Source organism: Crocodylus porosus, unplaced genomic scaffold (genome assembly GCF_001723895.1).
Source record: "Crocodylus porosus isolate Cpor-Errol unplaced genomic scaffold, CroPor_comp1, whole genome shotgun sequence".
Taxonomy (NCBI): Eukaryota; Metazoa; Chordata; order Crocodylia; family Crocodylidae; genus Crocodylus; species Crocodylus porosus.
Window position 1 is genome coordinate 144,564,589 of NW_017728886.1, and position 20,864 is coordinate 144,585,452.

Consider the following 20,864-nt stretch of genomic DNA (forward strand, 5'->3'; position numbering starts at 1 on the left):
GAACACTGTTGAACTTTATCAAAATGTATGTGGTTGAATTTGGGGGGGGGGCACAGATGTGCGTATGGGGGGCAACAGCCTGGACCCCATCACAGGAAACTGATCCTGTTCAATGGGGTCCTAGGCTCTATTGGGGTTGGAGCAGGATGGAGGGTGGAATGGTTGCCAGGTGCTAGGGTAGCTGTATGACCCTCTCTGTCTGGGACCCACAGGTGAAATAGGAAATTGGAGCAGGGGTTGAAAAGCCATGAACCTCTTGTGGGGGGACTGGGGTGAAGCCCCCAGCCCCCAGAGAACCATAACACAAGCAGGGTGTTGCACTGCCCCCCATCCAACCCCATCCCACCTGCCCCAAATGGGCTTTGGGTGGTGCCTAGCAGGAGAGTGAAAGGGACATAGAGGCTTCCCCACCCTTCCAGACTAGCCTCTGTAGGCAGTAGTGTCCTGGCTGCATTGCACAGCAGTCCCTCACCCTGCATGTGTTGGACAAGAGGAGCACTGCAGTTTGGGATGCCTGGAGGGCTAACCAAACAATAGACACAAAAACACTTTGTGTCTACACATAACAGAGAAGATCAGCTAAAAATAGTACTTGTTTTTTTCCAGAGTGCTTTTAAAACATTCAAGGAAGTTTTAAACTGGTCTTAAGTTGAATGCACATCTAAACTCTTGGGTTTTAAAATTTATTTAGAAGGGTCAAAGCATTGCATCTGTCCATGTCCTATGTGTAACCTACGTTCTTTGTAGTCATAGGAAGCTGTATTTGGCTATATTAAAACGCATGTTGCTCATGTGAGCTTGGCTTAGCAAGCAGTTCAGATTGTTGTAGAAAGCTGACCTGACTTAAATGTTAATTATCCCTCTACTGAGTTTTGTCATTAGTGGTGGTTCTATAGCTTGTTTTCAAATGGGTGATGCAGTTAACTAAATAGCTTTGAGCCAAGACTGCATCCCTGGGGAGTCCCTGTTTAAAATGTCACTTTTTGGGATATGGATTCTCCACTGAAGTTGATTATTTGACCATTTTTAAGTCCATGTCATATCAAACTTGCATCATGCTATTTTTTCCATCAAGATTGTAAGATGTGGGACTTAATGCCATAGTTACTAAAGTTGTTAGTTACTGTATCATTGGACTTTGATCATCACAAACATCAAGATTAAGATGTATTTTTTTTATTTTAAATTATTATTTATTTTTATTTCATCTCTTTGCATTTCATACCAGCTTTGTCACTGGGGATTAATATCTGCTATCTTATTGATTCTCTTGGACTTGAAAGGGATGCTTGCAAAAGCTGCTGTTGTTGATTTATGAGTTTGATTGCCAGTGCCATTGCTTAATTTAGGGTCATTAATAAATGGTAATAACCTACAAGCAATGGCATATCCTTTTCAGGTTTGATTTACAGTACTACTCCTTCCTGTTGGGGCTGAGCTGTGCTCCCTTCTCCATATCAGGCTGGGTTGGGGCGTGGTCCTGCCCTCTTTTCTACTGGGCCATGCCCCTTTCCTCTCTATGGGGCAGGGCAAGTTCCTTTCCCCTGCAGGGCTCACTGTCTCCCTCTCCTGCCTCGCTGTGGTGAGATGGTGCCTGCCATGCCAGCACCGATTGGGGGCACCAACTGGATCCAGCCTGCAGATGGACCAGGCATTTCCAATCAAGCATACCCAGCAAAAAGTTAGGGTACCACTGAGCTAGACTTTTCTCAGTGGCAGCAGATGACAGAACAAGGAGCAATGTTCTCAAGTTGCAGCAATGGAAGTTTACTGAACCACTTGCTCTGTCCTTCAGGGCTTTTATTTTGGTCCTCAGCCTGTATTGACTTAGACTTAGACTTAGAATAATGCCAGATTTGATGGTCAGTGTAATTTGATACAGATGGGCCCTTCATACAAGAACAAGACAATCAAATTCCTTTCTTTTTTGAGGTCGAGATATTCGGACATATGCCTCCAGAGACAAAGGGGACATGGTACATAATAATCAGTTGCCATTGAATGTCACTGTTAAGTTTCTCTTTCAGAGATTACCTTTGAAATATAAGCAGTTCTTTAAGTGAGTCAGGCTCATCATTTGACTGATAATTTATTAGCCTTGTTTGTAGTTTTGATATATTTTTTTCTGTATGATAGCGCAGGCAGAAGTGCTGTGGCTTTTGAGTATGCAGCCTCATTAGAACAATAATACTCACGGATGTGTAAATGGCCTCAGCATGGAATTTTGTTGTTTTTTTAAAATCTCAACAGCTTGATAGTACTACTTAATAAAGGATTCACAATGTGTATTACATTTTATCTGTGAAATATAATTACCAGATGGGTTTGTAAGGTTTTTTTTTACATTAATGCAGAACAGAGAAGCAAGAAGATATATGTGCTTGGCCTATGTAGCATGTGTACTCAAGGTTGAAATCTTTGTGAAGTAGAAGAAGCAGAAATTGAGTGACTCCTTGGAAATACTTAAATGTGTATTTTGAGGTTCGAAGGAAGCAGGTTGTTCTAGTCAGTATCCATGTATTAATGCCATAATGCTAAAATCCCCTTATTTACTTGCATAGCTCTGAATTTGGTCTTCATTTGACTGCCTGTGATCTTCATTATGGATAGAGACAAGAAAAAAAATGTTCAGTGAATTAGTGTGTGCTTTTGTTTCCATTTCAGGAAGGCCCGAAAGCATTGGCAACTCGGAACGGATTCAGCTCTCAGGAATGTACAATGTTCGAAAAGGGAAAATTCATCTGCCAGTCAACAGATGGACAAGACGCCAAGCTATCCTTTGTGGGACATGCTTAATAGTATCATCAGTGAAAGAGAGCCAGACTGGAAAGATGCATGTCCTCCCTCTAATTGGTGGAAAAGTGAGTTTTAATGCTTGAGTTTACTTATACCAGTCTTATTTTTCACACTGCAGAAGCCATGTGGTGCTTTCTGGACACAAGTTCTTGTCCCAAAGTACTTGCGTTCTGTTTGCCTGCTGATTTTAAAAATATTTACAGTTAGGCATAGCATCTATTGCCAAGTTAATTGTGCCATTATTCACTTCAATTTTTGTCTTTTTAAAGTTTTTAGATTCAGTCCTTGAAAGGGAAGAGATTAGGGTAATTCGGTTCATTTCGTTGTAGAATTGCACATCAGATTTTTTTTTATAGGTGCATATGTAAAGGTCTGGATTTTTGTTTTTGCTTTTGCTGACTAATATGCCACTTTACTCAGTAGCTGAGGCCAGTGTTCACTCAGTTGCAAATATTAAAGTATATGCTTAGTGTGGATGTCCCCTGAGAATGAGACCGTATTTTTCAGTGCATCTTTTTATGTATGTGGAGCGGGGTATATTAGTGACTTATTGTGAGTGAACAGCAGTAAGGAAACTGCTTACTATGAGAATGAACCAGAGTTTTATTTTGAGTGAATTCTGCTGATGCATCAAAATAGTTGCACATGAGACCCTCTTGAAGGCAGTAGGGTTATGCAAGTGTAACTGGAGTCCTCATCTGGCCTTCACACTTTTTTGTAATTGGTGATGATTGCATACAAGGTAGAAAATAACCCAATGAGTCACTCTTAACCTTCTGTACTAGGATGTTTGATACAGTAATCCATTGAGATTTTAATATACTTATGAAAAGTTCATAGTGCCATATTTACAAGGCCAGTTCAGCCATACAGCTGGCAGAAGGTAGATTTAGGCTAGACATCAGGAGGCGCTACTTCACTGTCAGGGTGGCTAGGATCTGGAACCAACTTCCAAGTGAAGTGGTGCTGGCTCCTACCCTGGGGGTCTTTAAGAGGAGGCTAGACGAACACCTTGCTGGGGTGGTTTGACCCCAGTACTCTTTTCTGCCATGGCAGGGGGTCGGACTTGATGATCTGCTCAGGTCCCTTCTGACCCTACTGAGTATGAAACTATACTTGAATATTCTGTACTGGAATATATTGAATGTGCTTCTCCTAGTTATGTGGAACTTCCCCTCCTCTTCTAGTCACTCTCTTCTCCCAGTGAAAGTTTTCCCACTCTTCCTTTTCCCTCCAGAAGAATTAATGAAGGGATGTTCCATAACCTTTTCCCCAGCAATTGTATGCTTTGTTTTTGGTTGCTGCTGCTGGGAAGTAGAAGTTTTAGGCCTTCCTAGGCTTTTCTCTTCCAAAGCAGCTACAGGCAGTGATTACAGTAAAATCTTGGCATCAGCATCTCCTCTATTAGCATTTCTGTGAACCTTCAAAGTGTGGTGCACATCATGGAATTGGTGAGAAGTAGGTCATTGCTGTAGGCCTCTGCTAACCAGGTTTGGGTATGGGGCACTTAGGACAGGATTAGTGTCTGAGCTTGCCACTCTGAAAATATTCTCCCTCAGTTCCTTATAATACCTTGTGGAAAATGTACACCAGTACTTTTTATTGAGCCACCACTGAAGTCAGAAATTGTGTGGGACTGAGTGTATTGTATCAGCAAGGATATGTTCTGGGGTGTGTCTAGCATGCTGGGAAGTATCAAAGGATTTAATTAAGGCCTAGGGGAAGAATATCAATGCAAGTTTTGAACTATGAAAGCAAAACATTGTGCCCATTGCTGCTTCTCTTTGATCTATTAATACAGCATAAATACCTATTATGAGGTTAATCTTTTATTAATGTTTGCTTTTTATTAGAAATCAGAAAACATTTTTGGAAGTTCTGGCAGGTTATCCATATGAGGACCTGATTATTCAAATATGTCAAAAAAGAAGAAAAAGGTGCAATGATTTTTACTTTGCATTCTACCTCTTAAAGACTGCCAGCAAATGTTTCGAACTAGAGAAGATTATTGCTAAACACTTCTCCCAGGCCTGCCCCAAGCCCTTCTGATTTACATACCTTTGCTTAGTTTTTCACTAGGAAGTGTTTGGTTTTATTTTTGAAAAACCAAAGAGTGCTTGAAAAATTAGTTTGTGCTGAAAATCTTACTATGTTTGTGTTTTGAAAACAAATCTAGATAATACTCGGCTCTTAGGTTAAGCGATAATAAGTCTCCAGTTAAATGCTGTTCATTGTTTACAAAATCTGTGCAAGCAGTGGATTAAAATCTTTGACCCACAGATCCCAGCTTTAATGATACTTGAGAGCTTTCCTTTAGGACTTTACTTAAACAGCTTTACCTCTTGGCCCTTATTTTATTAATAAAATAATGAAGCACTCACGTGCATGCACATATAAAAATATTTGTTTATGGATGATATATAATATTATGCATTTATGTATATAAAATGTTTGCATAAATTATTTTATACTTTTTTTGTCTTTTGAATATAGGTGGAAGAAGTGAAAAAGCACCAGCACTGTTTAGCATTCAGCTCTTCTGGACCTCAAAGCCAGACCTACTACATTTGTTTTGATACATTCACAGAGTATTTGCGGTGGCTTCGACAAGCATCAAAGGTAAGGAAAGAATTAATGCCTAATCTTCTCCCATGATATTACTGACAGCACTGCCTGTTTTCATGTGGGGATTGATGTTATATGATGGCTTTGATAATATTGCGCAGAAAGCAAGAGTGAATGTCCTGGGTTTTTGGCTATACTGAGATTTCTCCTCCATGGTGTGTAAATGAGGAGCACCAGTCAGATTTATCCCCTTTCCTTCTTAATGCAGCTTAATGAATGGAATGAAATCATGAAGATAGTTCAGAAACATGGTTTTACCCAGATTTTGGTCTGGAAAGCTTTGTTTCAGTTCCAACAAAAGCCATGGTAATGCAAAAAATGTAGAAGACCCAAGCACAGTGCTAGAAGCATGTATGACTACTGGTAGCTTGCTTTCTGCTGGAAATGTTAGACCTTGCGGGGTTTGTTTTTTGGGTTAATAAATGAAGTTCTCATAACAGGATAGACGCCCATTGTATTTCCTCTTGCTGGAGTGTTTTTAGCACCCTCTTCAAATATCTTGATGTATGGAGTCAACATCTTGTATTAGGGCTTCAGTTGACTCTTCAGTTGCAAGGTTTCACTTCTTTAATATCATTCTCTCATTAGGGATCAACTTAGCCTTTAGCTGTGTAGTTAAGCTTCTGCAACATTCTGACATAATTGAAGTGTGTCCGGGATTTTACTGAATGTTAATTACTAGTTATGTACAAACTCTAGATGGGAATCATTTCTCCTTCCAGCTTCTTTTAAAGCATTGCTTTTTCATTTCATTCAGCCATCCTCCTTCTCTAGTTCTATATTCATGTAAGGGCAAACAGGGAAGTCAAGCTCACCTTCACACTTGACTGCTACTGCAGTCTTTCTCCTTCCTTACAAAGTCTGTTGAAGTAGAAACATTACAGTCCAAAATTAACTTTGGAATCCAGGTCATCCACACATGGCACTGCAGAAGCACCAACAACACTGTTTCAGCTTAGTACAGACAAGGCCTTAAAATAATTTCTCTTTCCAAATTTTTATATTTTGTGTTCAGTATCTGACTATAGAATGAACATAGTAGGCTGTGGAAGCACTGGCTTTTGTGGAAGTAGGCTTTTGTTATCCTTCTGGATCACCTACACCATTTAGAAGTTAAAACTAATGTTTGAGTGTGGGAAAGGGCCTCCAACATTAAAAAGTAAGGTCCACTTCCACCTTTTTAAAAGCATTCTGTTTAAGGCTAAATCAACATATCTAAAGCTGACCTATTTGGAGCAAGTGTGTCACTGAGTTCAATATTTAGATCAACATTCACTCTAGAGTAGAATTCACTGCAAAATGCTTCCCCTTCCTCTTAATGCTTCTCTCCTCAAATTTGGTCTGAATTTAACATTCAGAGTAAAGTTATATATTTTCTTCATTTTTTTTTTTTTAAATCAAGAGGAACAGTACTAGGGTACCTTTGCCACAGTCCTACATTTGATTCCTCCTGATTGCTAAATCTGAGGGCGATGGGCAGAATTACAAAGGTCAGGAACTAGTTTATGCTTTCTTAACTCTTTGAAAGCTGAATGAAGTCTTTTTTTTTTTCTTTTTTTTTTCCTCAGCACATGTTAAGAATCTCTTCCCTTTTATCATTCTGTTAGGAGAGTCGCATAGTCATCTTTCTTCCCACAGAATGTTGGCAAAACAGAAGTGTTGCTTTAGAAAGTATGCTTTCAAGATATATATGTTGTTATAGAAGTACAAAGAGCATCTCAGATTTCTTCTTAAATTACATGTACAAAAATGACCTACAAGTTTTCAAGTGAAAAACTATTACTAGTCAAAGTCTCGAAAGCTTAAGTTATCAGATGTTTACTATGGTATTTTTTTTCCTCCTGTATTGTTTATAAATTTATATTTTTGAATATACAAGTAAGAGGCAGAAACTGCAGTTTTCAGTGACATTTTGTTAGGCTGTATCAACCAGATAGGATTTATATACTCTTGAGTCTTAAATTTTACTTTCAGAATAATTTTTAGATGCAAGTGATTCGGAACATCATATTGAATAATCTAATGTTGAATGTTTAATTAATATGCCAAATAAGTGCCTGTCATGGGATACCAAAATCTGCAGTGGTTCATTTTAGAAGCATTGTTTCCATATGCACAAGAATCGTCCACCTGTTGGGCTAACTACTCTCATTTTTGGCTTCTGTCAACAGCTAACATAAAGCTGTGTTCATGTGTATCATTCATATGTTTTTAGAATGTGATATTCAGTATGACATTTTTTGTGTTTAGAAGTCTAATCCAATTGTCACTGGTGACATATGTACACTGCTTAATTTGAGGAGGCATTAGTTATACAGATCCCCCAAACTGGGTGTACTGACCGTGACATTTTGTATCTCAGTAGCTAGTAAGCTACGTTTGTTTGTATCATTCATATGCTTGGTATAAAATATGTTTTATGTCCTAGTTAGACTGCATACTCAGTGACTTGGTATCAGTTGTTTATAGACAACCAAACTCGTTTTACTAGCTATAAGCCAGTTTCTGGCTTAGTTTTTCTGCCCATCCAATGGCCAGTTGCATTTCAAAAGGAAAATGCATCATATGCATATCAAAACAAAACACATAAACTTGTCAGACAGATGTCTCTCTGGTACAGGAAATCATATGCAAAGAAACAAACATTTATTGGTTCCTTAACTAGAATAAAAATGAGGGAGATATGATAAGGGCTTTAAGTAGAAATCCCTTTGGGGTGAGGTAGAATAAACAAGACATTCCAGATCTAGGGGAAGCAAAGGAAGCTTGTGAACTCCCTGGGGACAAGCTGACAAGATTGCTAGTTTCTGGAAAGAGGGAACTCCAAGAATGCTGCTTCAAGTTATGTAGTAGTGGTAAAGTATCTGTTGTTGTTCCTTTTCCTCATTGTCCTCATCAGTGATCCCTCCTGGTGGAGGATGATTGTTTTCCATGATTGCCTTATCTCTGGGTCCATTATCTGATAATTGTTGGTAGTATCTCCTAACCTGACAACCCATTTGCTTGTAGTTTCCCGTTGTGCATACTTTTATTTATTTGATGCATAGCCGACCAAACTTTTAAAAAATTATTACTAATTGATTGTCTCGTAATATGAGTGATCACACTGTGGCTGAGAACAACCATTGCCTTATCACGAGAATGGCAGACTTCACTTTGTTTGCAGACCTGGGGAATTCTTAGTTCGCGGAGCCTCCCTTCCCTAAGCTATAAGGTCCAGACACAGTGTTGGTGAGAGATTTCTGTCAAGGAGAGAAGTCTTCTCTGAGTAAGATCAAGTCTCTATGGAGTACAGCAGTACAGTTGGGGCAAAGGCTCTGGGATCACTCTGAGGTTTGTCACACCAGTCAACTAATCATGGATTTGTTTGTCTGGTAAACCTGATCAATAGATTATTAGTTTGTTTGTAGGCAAGAGAGACTTCCTACTGGCAATGACCACACACCAGCATATCTGCAAAACAGTGGCCTGGTACATATCAAAGAGAACACTATTAACATACTTATCAGGAATGTTAGTTTTTGGGAAGAAATCATTTGGCCAAGAAAAATTTGTCTCTGGGAGACAGAATAGAGATAAAGATGAAAAAGAGAGAAGAATGAACAATCTAAGGAGGAGCCTTGGGGGAGAAAAGAGGCGATGCACCTTGAGTAGGAAGCTGCTGTCAAAAGGTACAGGAGAGGTGTTTCTGTTTTCTCTTTCTAGGTCTGTCTCTAATAACAATTATTTTCTGTATTTCTGCCTTGCACAATAAACCTGCTTTGGCTTTTTACCTTGCAGCTTGCCCAGTGGTTAAAAATGATTTCAGGATGGCTGGCAGTAGTAAACATTTCTTTCTTATGGGGACAGCAGACCTAACTTCATTTTCAAACCAAGAGAACCCTAAAGGTTCTTGGAGTTCTACTCTACTAAGTTGTACAGCTCACTCATGGTGTTGAAGAAGGTGAGAATTGTTACGGGGAGAGGTGTATCCCATAGGCAAGATCCAGTCAGATATGCAGCAGGGCAGTGGGGAGAGGATTTGGAGCTCTGGGGTCCCCACAAGGACCAGAGTTTGTTGCATTGTCATTAAATATTTCAAAATTATTTTAGTGTTTATTTTTATGCTTTAGCTACAGATTTATTTTCTGCCTCAAAAGCACTTCTTTAAAGAGAAGTGCAGTTAAAAGATCACTTCTGCGTGGCATATTTAATCCAGCTACAATTGTAAACCAAGAGCTTGCAATAAAATTGAAGATCAGAAAAACTCCCCACTTCAACTGTTCTTCCCAGGAAAGCATTTTCTTCATTAGCAAGGGGGTTTGTATTGTAAAACGCACAACCAATTTTAACTGGACTACCTTGCAAAAAAGGAGAGTGTTCTTTTACGTAGGGAAATAGGATTTGAATAAAACAGGGCTGTCCAGTTGGTGGTCTGTGGGTTGTACTCAACCCTGAGGGGTTAATTTGTGGTCCCTAGTCCAGGCACCACCTCTTCCCACCACTCGAGTCTCTGGGTTCCCCCTCACTCCTGCCTCTGCTGCTTGCCCCTGCCTCTGGGAGTAGGGCCAAGGGAGCCTGTAACTACATGGCTCGGGGGATCCACACCTGCTGTCAGCATGCTACAGCGGGGAGGAGGCGGCAAGTGCCTATACAGAGGTGGGGGCATATGGGACAGCATGGTGTTCAGTGTGTGGTCATGCTGGCATTGTATGGTGGGGTGCTCCAGCAGCATGGTGTGGCATGCCCTGTGGGGCATGTGGTTCACATGGCATGTGGCTGAGGGGGTTATGTGGCCTCTAGCTGGTTAGAAATTAGGCAGCTCTGATCTAAAAGCACAACATTGGCTTCAGTTCCCTCCCTCATTACTTTTCATGTGAAACCCAGGAACTGTTTACATATTTGACTGGTTCAGGTAGTGGCAAGAACCAGAAAAGATTTAAGTTACTGTTCTTACTAGCTTGAGATGCAAAAGTCTCCTACTGCACAGTGTTTTCCATACCCTGACACATTTGCTGTGCTGTATCATTTTAGCTCAAAAATTTGAAAAGGAACTTTTGTTTTAACACCATTTTAAGTTTGGTCTCAAATACATCTAGGAAGTAGATGAGTTGATTAACTAGGTTGCTGTTTCAGTAATGCAATTATAAAAATAAACATACTTCGCTATGGGGTTAAGTATGTGGAACTGCCAGTTCTTATTAGTAAGTTTTTCCTTCCAGTTCTGACAATCAAAAACTTTTTCAAGCTGTGGGCTCCCTTTCTCCCCTATAGGGGATGGGAGGGAGCAGGACAAAAGGGAGAGAGAGAGAGAGAGAGAATGAAGATAACATAGTTGTATGGGGAGATGTTCTCATGTTGGCTGCCGTCCCAAAGCCGTTAGTCATTTGGATGAGCCAGAGACAGAGGAAAGCACAGCATGGCACAGAATAAGCTTATGCTGTCAGTAATTCAAAGGGACTTTTTGGCCATTTATCTCCACTTCTAAAGTTCATTGTTTTACACTGTTTTTCTTACTCATGAGATTTGTCTTTTATTCACCCAAAGTCAAAGCCACTGGAGATAAAAGAACATCAGTCTTTCAGGAAGAGCCATGGAACGACGAGAACAAATGCAATTCTGACACAAACCACTCTGGCCTCATATGAGATGCATTAGGGATTTTTAGGTTGAGCATAAATGCCACAGTGATGGATGACAATAGAGAAGAAAGACTATTGCTACAGAACGTGTAATGGGCATTCTGTACAGAAAAACCCCATATCCGAATATTTATTATTCAAAGAAAACTTCAATATTATACATCATTTACTAAAACAGGGTTTGGGGGGAGAAAAAGAGGCAGGGAAAAATCCAATGTTAAACCCAAATGGTACTTAAGGAATTGAACTGAATGCTAGAAGAATCGCACCTTCCGAAATACCTAGATTAAAAGAGAGGGAAAGGAAGAGATTAGAGTGCTATCACTCTTAAAATACTGCACAGATCAGCCCACCTTAATTTAGCAGATTGCACAAACAGGTAAAACTTAGGCTATATGACAAACACCTTTTTAAACCCTTCAAAACAGGTGGAGGAATTGCTGCTGCTCAGGGATGCATCAGCTGTTATGATGTAGCTGTCATCCTTATGCCCCTGCAGCAATACAAGAATGGTAAAACTTTAAAGGCAGTTGAATTCAGAAACAATGTTACAGCTGTTCAGCTAACCAGTACCATTACAAAAGCAGGCAGAACTGGAAGTCCTGCTCTCTAACCCCTGGCCTTTGCTACCGGACATCTCTCTTGCCTTGTCCCAGAAAATACTTCTTTTGAGAAGGGGGTTTGCTGTCTTGAAACTGGAAAAATGTATATTGGTGGGGGGAGGGGGAGTGGAGCGGTATAGGGTTTGTAGAGGGGCTGTATGTAGGGGTGTGTGTGTGGTGTGGAAGAGGGTGTTGGGGGTATGTGTGGATGTGGATGAATGGGTATGACAGGTGTGAGGGTCTGTGGGGTATGTGGAGGGGAAGTGGTGGCTGGGGGTGGGGGTGTGGATGGGGTGTGCACATATTGGTGAGTGTGGCTTCCCCCACAGGCACGCAGGTGTGCATGTGGGGGGGGGTTGTGAGGGAGGGTGTGGGGCTTTGTGGGGAGGGTTCAAGGGTATGGCGGGTAGGGTGTGCATGGGAGTCCCCTGGCACATGTCACCTCCCCCCAGCATCTACCCTCCCTGAGCTGGTCAGTGCTCATCCCTGCCCTGCAACAGCCCAGAGCCTGCATGGCCATGGCAAGGAGGCGCCACAGGGCAATAGCACGCAGCTTCACCTCTGTCCCATGCCTGCTCCAGACTCACCCCAGCAGGAGTGAACCAGTTGCAACCCAGTGCATTGCCCTGACCCAAGCCACCTCATGCCTGCTTCGCACTGCCTGCCTGGGGCATGTCCTGCCACCCCCTGGGTGCACAGCTGTCCTGGAGTGACTCTGCAGCTGAACTGCCTTTCTTGGCAGCCTAGGTAGAGGCAGCTCCTGATTGCTATTGCCATTGGCCCCAGCCCTGTAGTACCCGTAGGGACCTGTGTGTTTAGCTTCTTCCTGGCATGCCCTATGTCTGTTCCACACCAGCTGTGGAAGTGCCAGGCAGAAACTGTCCCTTGGTGCAAGGGAAAAAGCCCCCCCCCCCCCCCCTACTGCCAGGCTCTTCCTGCTGCAGCCTCTTGGAGCCTGTGCTGGGCTGCTCTGTGTGTCTGCTGCTGTCACTGCTGCCTCTGGGCTACCTAGTGGAGCAGAGGTCATAATACAGAGCAGATGTAGGGCAGCCCAGCATGGACTCTGGGTGGCTGCAGCAGGAAGGGCCCGGCAGCAGCAAGGGGCCACTTTTTGCCTCGCTGAACAACAGCTTCTGCCTGGCTGCCACCTCTGCTCAGCCTGGGCAGGCATGTTTGGAGTAGGAGTGGGGTGGGCCAGGTTGGGGCTGTGCGCGTGAGTCCCCGCTGGTACCATGGGGCTGGGGCCCATGGCAGCGGCAGTCGGAAGGAGCTGCTACCTCCTGGGCTCCCTAGAAAGCAGTGCAGCTGTGGAGCAGGCCTAGCCCTGCTGCATGCCCAGGGGGCAGCAGGACATGCCATGGCTGGATGGTGCCTGGGCCAGCAGGGACTGAGGGACCTGCTGCGGGCCATGTTTTGCCCACCCGTGTCCTAGTAAATACAGACCCAGCACCCAAATGAAAACCAAAAAGAACATTATCTGTAATGATTATAGCAAAATAAATGGAAAAAGCTTCTTGTTACCAGTGAAAAGCTGCAGAAACTGCCTTACAATACAAAGCCAGGTGGCAAGCTGAGCATGGTGTAAGACCTAAATGTTTCTTGTAAAACCTTTTTTAACACGGACAACTTCGTATATTGGTAAGTCAGGTAATGCTTATACTTCATGAAACTTTCTTTTTGAGCTTTCATAGCTGAGGGTGTTCCATTTTTTTCAGCACTTGTATGGCCTACCACAAACAGGAGTTGAAGCATTTTTGGTTTGATGTTTTAACCCTTTACAGCTTTTTCGCTTGGCTTTTCCTCATTATCCCAGCCTTACCCCCCCATCCTATACACTCCATTATAGATTTCTTTTATTTTGTAAGTTGCCTTAGCATTTTTACTCCCTCTTGCCCTGCTTTTCTTATGGCATGACCTTGATCTGCTTTGCTTTCAGAGAACCAGGAAAAAGACATCATCTGCGATCAACTATGCCATGGGTACTCTTCCCAACTTCTTCCCTTATGGGAGTGCATGAGACCCATCACATGAATGTGGGACTGGCTGTGGTCAGTCTTCCCATCAACAAAGACGACAAAATGTGAATCTGGAGGCATAACAAGTCAATCATTTGTACCCCTCTTCAGTATTTCAATAACAATAATTATTAATAAAATAAAACCCTCTAAAATGTGCACTAAAATACTGGACACAGCCAGAAACATATACAACATTCTCACGTAGTCCAAATGCACATACTCAGTACAATACATCTAATGGTATCTGCAATTCAGGTGGTTACCAATCCTAGAAGTCCAAGGCAGGACATGCATTTTTCTTTCAAAAATGTAGCTTTGCACAATTTAAATCGCCTACTAAGAGGTACATCCTCCTTGGAATAGCATCTCTTGCTGGGCTCTTCATGGAAATCTTACCTACAGGGGCTGTTTGTGTGTCCTGGCTGGGAAGGGCAGGAAGTAGTGTTGCTAGTTTGTTGCAATGTTAGTCTTCTGCTGAGTGCTGTGACCTCAGACCTGTGAGACTAGATCAGTGATTCTCAACCAGGGACTTGAAGCACCCTGAGGTGTCTTGCAATCTCTTTAAGGATGCACTGGGGTGCTGCATAACGTTAGGATTGTGAGGTACACAAACATTATTTTCAAGAATAAACCCAGGGATTTTAAATAGTAATCTAGAGTGTTACATTTTGACCTGTTGGGGTCTGTCTTCATTCTTTGTAAAAGGAAAAATTGCTTTTTTCTACATTAAAAAAAAAAAGTGAAAGTTAAGAGCTGACAACTTCCAAGGGGTGCCTCAAATCTAGTGAAGGATGTTTCAAGTCTTAAAATGATTGCAAACCACTGGACTAGATAATTTTTCACATTATTTCATAACCTCACAAACTCTACATGCACTTCAACTTTTCAATTAAGGGCAGTTTCCTTTCCCCTTTCCTAGGATTAACATTACAGATATCACCTGGGATATGATCTTATCAACATATAGTGGAGGCTAAACTCATAGGAGACTAGAGTAATCATACAATGATTGAAACGCTCGCTCGCAATATTAGGAGGAATGTTTGAGGTCTGATACTTTGTAAAGGGAAGTTAAACCTAACTATTGGTTTGTCCTCTATCTTCTTCATATAACCTTTGCAAACTTTGGAGTCCCAGTCTTTCATAGAATCATAGAAAGTTTGGGTTGGAATAGACTTCGGGAGGTCATCTAGTCCAACTTCCTGCTCAAAAGCAGGACTGTCCCCAACTAGATTATCCCCACCAAGGCTTTTTCTAGCCAGGTCTTAACTTCCAAGGATGGAGAATGCTACAACCTGTCTGGGTAATCTGTTCCAGTGCTTTACTACCCTTCTAGTCTTTGGCTGTAGCCACCTTAAAATTCATACATGTGCAGGCAATTCCGTTCAAGATTCTATAGTCCCTTTCAAAAAGAGTTGAGTTGGGGTTTCAGATACCTAATTATAGTTTTGAGATGTCTGAAAACACAGCTAACAGTTTTCATGTGGCTTTGTTTCTCCGTAAATGAAATACAATGGTGGCCAGACCTGGGGTCTGTGGGCTTTCTGGATGAAACAAGCGATTATATAATTATATAATAATTGTCCTCAGAGCAGACAGCGGGGCAGCACAGCCCACCCTGAGGTGTGCGCACAGTCGCCACCAGCATGGAGTTAATGCTGGAGCTGTGGAGCTTGGCACAGATGTTTACAGCCTGCCCGCTGCCTGCTGCAGCTTCCCAGAGCCCAGGCTGGCTACAAACAGCTGTGCCAGGCTCCAGAGCCCAGTCACCAGCTCTCTGTTGGGAGCAGAGGAGAGACCAGGATTGTGTTGCCTCAGGCCCCTCCCCCACTGCCACTCCGAGGCGCGCGTGCATACACCAGTACAGGGCTGATGCCTGGGCTGTTTGCAGCCTCCTGGCTACAGCTGGCCCTGGCTCTGGGTGGCTGTCAGCTGGGAGCCTGGGCTGCTCCCAGCAGGCAGCTAGGATGCTGCAAGCCCTGCTGGGAGCAGCTCGGGCTCCGTCACTGGCAGCAGCTACCCAGAGCCAGGTCTGGCTGTGGCATGCCGAGCAAAATGGCCTCGCATGGCATGGTTGGCACGTTTGCCGGCGGTTACCGACCCTGTCTTAGGTCCTGGAATCTATCGAAAGGAGTCACAGAAGTCTTTGCAATGTTGTTTTAGTCTTTTACTTTTCAGTCTCATGGGTGAGTAGTCTTTCTCCTCTTCCTTTTTTTTTTTTTTTAGTAAGGTAGAGACTCTACTGTAATTTTGGGCATATCAGTGTCCTCTTTAAGACTGTTTTGCAATGTCAGTTTAAGTAGTATGAAAGCAAACCTGTTGTAGTGTCACTATTGTAACCTGCATGCAGTGGCTTAAATTCTCTATCTTGGCCAAAAGGAAATGGCTTAGGTTATTAGCCCTGTGCTGCTCTGTGGAATTTGGAAAATAAGATCCTGTTTTGTGAAAAGAATAAAATATTCAAAGCTAAAAAAAAATGTTTCAGCTTGCTATCAGTACTGTAAATATATTTCTACAATAAGTGACAAATGTAATCAGTGTATATTGCCATTTACAGGAATAGTGGTAAAAAACCTGAATCAAATGCAAGTATGTTGCTGATTAGTAAAGTGTCTTTGATTGCCAGTTGTGCTTCATTTCTCCCTGAGATAGCTAAAGATGATCAAATGTGGGACTGTTTCCTTCCAACCTAAGATTCTTCTCATTAAACTAAAAGTTGCCTGTAATCAAACTTAAATTATATCCATATATGGGTACAGTTCAATCTCGACCTGTTGCAGAATTGTATAACCTAGTTCTAAATTTTTTAGGCTGGGCAAGGCTAATTTGGAAAGCTTAAAATTTTTGTTTCAATTTAAACTAATATAAGAACTGTGGGTCTCACAAAACTTTTTAATATAGATTATCAACCACAGCCCAGAATGTGAAGGAGACTTGGACTAAATACTCTTGAGGTTGAAGACTCTGAAAGGTTCCCAGAGTTTCAGGTGGCAGAGCTTTTCCAGTTCAAATAAGTTTGTTAACCTGGAACGTGTGATCCTTCCTCTCCTCCCCTCTGCCACTCTCCCACCACTTTTTTTTTTCTTTCTACAGACATCCTGTTCATCCAGAACTCAATGCTGGGGGAAACTTTGCAATCAGACACTCAAGTTTTTGAGGTGCCAGGTACAGAGGAACCAGCCAATCCTAAATACTGTTTTCATAGTCTTGCCCACAGCCTGATATTGGAAGGAAGTCAGAAAACAGCTCTATAGCGTATCCAGAATCTGTGAGAGTTTAAATGTCTGTATAATTTAAGATAGGCAGGCATGATTCTTTGAATAGATGTGAAATATTTTATTAGACCAACTGACTAGTTAGAAAAAAGTTCTTGGCAAGGTTTCAGGTGCAGTCACCCTTTTCATGTGCTGGGAGTCTCTGCTGTTCTGAGGCTCCAAGGAATGAGAAAAACTAAAAGTGTGGCAGGATGTCAGTGAGAATGTAAATAGGTAGAAATTAGGAAGACAAAAGGTAAAGCGGAGTGTGGAGAGGGAGGAAAGCAGGGGGGAAAGGCTTAAGGGAGACATTACAGTGATAGAATGCAAGGTAGAAAAGAGGCTGTCTGAAAAGAGAAATCACTGGAGAATAAGGAAAACAGGAATGAGAGAAGCTCAAAGTGTGAGATGTCAGTGAAAATATAAAAGGGTAAAAATGGGAAAAGCAAAAGGTAAAGCCATGGGAGGGAAGGGGGAGAAAGCAGGGGAAAATAAAGTCCAAAGGGAAACACTACAGTGGTAATAATATCAGGTAAGAAAGAGGCTCACGGTGAAAAAGGAAATAGTGGGAAATCAGGGAGACAAAGGGCAGAAAAGTAGGGGGGGGGGAGAAAAGAAGAATGCGAGAGGTCAGGTCAGGCAGGTACCTGGTGAATCAGAAGTCAGGCAGGTTGCAATGAGTCATGAATCCAATGTCCATGTTGAGTCCATGATTTTTTGTATTCAGTAGATTTATGAAGTGAAGTTTGTAGGCTCATCTGTGGAAGGTGTGTTGTAAATTCCCTTTTGAGGATGAGAAGTGAGAGATCGGAGAGGGAGTGATTGTCCTATGAGAAGTGTGCCCCTTCTGGTAGTTGGGTATTCTTGTCCTTGATAGATTTCCGGTGTTTGTTCATTCTGCTGTGCAGTTAATGTTTGGTTTCTCCTGCGTATTTTCCATTGGGGCATTTGGTGCACTGGATGAGATTCTGGGGAGGTACAGGTATACGATCCGGGAATGGTGATGGTTTTGCTGTGGGGTGTAGTTGTGGTGGTGGTGGTGGTGGTGGAGAATGGAGCCAGACCATGCCAGGACAAGAAATGCAAAACCTGCCAACACATCTCCACCACCCAACTCCCTGACTTTCTACTATTTCCTTTTTCATTTTGAGCTTCTTTCTTACCTTATTACCACTGTAGTGTTTCCCTTTGGCCCTTTTTTTCCCTTGCTTTCTTCCCCCTCCTGCTCCTGCTTTACCTTTTTGTTTTTCCAAGTTTTACCCTTTTATTTTTTCACTAACAACTTCTCACACTTTGAGTTTCTCTCATGCCTGTTTTCCTTATCTCCAATGATTTCCCTTTTCACAGACAGCCTCTTTTCTACCTTGTATTCTATCATTGTAATGTCTCCTTTTAGCCTTTTCCCCCCTGCTTTCTTCCCCCTCCCCACTCTCTGCTTTACCTTTTGTTTTTCTAATTTCTATCTATTTACATTCTCACTGACATCCTGGCACACTTTTAGCTTCTCTCACTTCTTGGAGTCTCAGAACAGCAAAGACTCCCTATGCCTGAAGAAGGGTGACCATTGCCCAAAAGCTTGTCAATAATTTTTTTCCAGCTACTCAGTTGGTCTAATAAAAGATATCACATCTACTCAAAGCACCTTGCCTATTGAATTGATGGGTATTGCAGAGTAGCAGCAGACACATTTCTGCCTGAGATGAATTTCCTTGGCTTTTTAACTATATAGGCCTTGCTTAAGTCTTTTCAGGCTCTACACAGTTCCTGGACTAAGCAGAAACACTTGTTTTGCATGGATTTGTCTGACATGAGGGCCAACTATGAGTATCAGTTTTCAAAGTTTACTTTAGCCTAATTGGTTCCTTTTTGCCAGTAGTGCTTTGAAAAAAAGTTAATTTATTAATGGACATCTAAACTGAATACAAGAGTGGAAATGTAATTAACACTGTTTTCAGAAGCAAGGCTGTATAAAAAGCCTGTTTATAAGCACAGGCTCTCGCACATAGTGAGGCTTATCAATTTAATAGCAAAAATATACTTTCTGAACCGTAACTTAGCAGTAACTATTACTTTGTATTTAGCAATTTTAGTTCTTCATTGGAAGATAGTTTCCTTATTTTCTGGGGTGGTTGAAGACATCACTTTTCAGATGAATTGGAAAAAACTTGCGTTGTTCCCCATGCTTTGGTTTCTTCCGTGGCTTTGAGAGTGTCTGAACTAAAGTGGGGGTCTTTTTTAATTATGTGTAGGAGTACTGTTCTCAGACCCTCTCTGGAAGTCGAGTTCTAAAAATAGTTTTCTTTCTAGTTCTGATTACAACCTAGCAAAACCTCCAGTGTCTGTTTTGGATCTTGACTTCCTTTTGTGTGTGTGAAATCTTGAATAGTCAAGATCTTTGGCTGCAAATAGTACTGAGGAGTTCCTGTTTTAGTGAATACTGGGTATGTTAGTTCATTCATGACTCTTCCTGAGTTAACCTGAGCTCAGCTTCTGGAGTATAGTAGAGTAATGAGCTTAGTCCTTGCTGTAGCATGGGGGTGGGCAACCCCCATTATACATGTCAGAGTGTGGCATGCAAAGGCATTTTGCTTGGCGCACGTGCTTTGTGGGGGACAGCTGCGAGAGGCCCAATCCATCCTTGTTGTGGCAGTGAAGCCCTGGCCCCTTCCCTGCGGTCTGCTTCAAGGTGTGTGTGTACCCATTGCCAGCAATGACCTGGGCTGGGGCTCCGCAGACCCTGATGCAGCTGCTTGCAGCCTGCCTGCTGCAAGCAACCTGGGCTCTGTGGTGGGCAGCATGGGGGGCCTGCCCAGAGCCTCAACAAGCTGTGACAGGCAGGCAGTCGGGAGACTGCAAGCAGCTGCACTGGGGTCTGCGTGACAGGTGCATGTGCGCCTTCGAGGTGCATGGCAGGCCAGGGCTGAACTGCCATGACAAGGACTGGGCTTCTCATGGCTCCCTTGCTGTCCTCCCCTGGCATGCCAGCATCTTAGAAGTTGAGGTTGTGGGTGTTTTTGGTACTCTGCCCAAAAAACATTGACCCCTGTTGTGTAGTATTTTTCTCTCTGAAATAATGGAGGGAAAACTTATGCTTGTCTTTAAGGTTGGTGCTGCCTTTTGCTTATGACACTGATACTTGTCTGTAGGATAATAACTGAGCAAATAAAATGCATCTTACTGGTTTCATGTCACGTCTTCGTCTTCAAGAACAAAATAATGAACAGAGCAGGTTTGAGTGAGTTGTTCTAAAATGAGAATAAGGCAGGTTTTGAATTGTTAATAGTGAATGCTTGGAAATTTTTTTTTTCCTCTTGCATTCATTACTCTCTTCGGTACCTTAAGTTGTTAAAAAAGACAGTTGCCATTTCAGTTCTGAACCACTCATTTACACGTTGTACACACAGATTAATAGTATGGGAGTGAACACTTGTATCCTGGCTTGATTATAGTGTTAAAATTATTCAGATGATGTTAAGCCTGTGAAGTGGTATTTAGTAATTTTAAGCTTGTTGATTTGCTTGTTCTAGTTAGGCTGTAGTTTTGTCTCTTTGCACTGAAGTTTATCACGGCTCTGTTCTTGGTTCAAGATGGTTGTATTTAGTTAATCATCAAATAGTTTTACTAAAAAAATATAACCTGGTGGGGGAGGGACATAAAACAGTATTGTCCACACACGAAATTAGTTTTTTCAAGCCTATTTGTACATTGGAATTAAATCAGATCCCAGTTCTAAGTGTGAATTTGAATTTTGTGTTCTAATCAAATGTCTGTAATTATCACATGTTCTAGGGTACAAGACACTAGAATCAATGTTATGCAACCTATTCTAGCTGTTATGGTATCTTGACTCTAGAAAGATCTCAAAGGGTTTTTTAAAGATGGACAAAGGAGTAGAGCTGGGAGAAAGCAGAAATCTGAGGCTACAGGGGGTACAGGGTTATACACCTT

The 20,864-nt window shown here is 42.1% G+C and overlaps 1 protein-coding gene across 1 annotated transcript in view; it reads left to right on the forward strand.

Annotated features, from left to right (window-relative positions):
• PHLPP1 (PH domain and leucine rich repeat protein phosphatase 1) overlaps nt 1-20,864 on the forward strand; it is a 198,976-nt gene that overhangs the window by 97,702 nt on the left and 80,410 nt on the right. The window contains exons 3-4 of the mRNA XM_019538254.1: nt 2,665-2,861; nt 5,290-5,415. Of these exons, the coding sequence (XP_019393799.1) occupies nt 2,665-2,861; nt 5,290-5,415 (323 nt within the window). The remainder of the gene's footprint in view (nt 1-2,664; nt 2,862-5,289; nt 5,416-20,864) is intronic.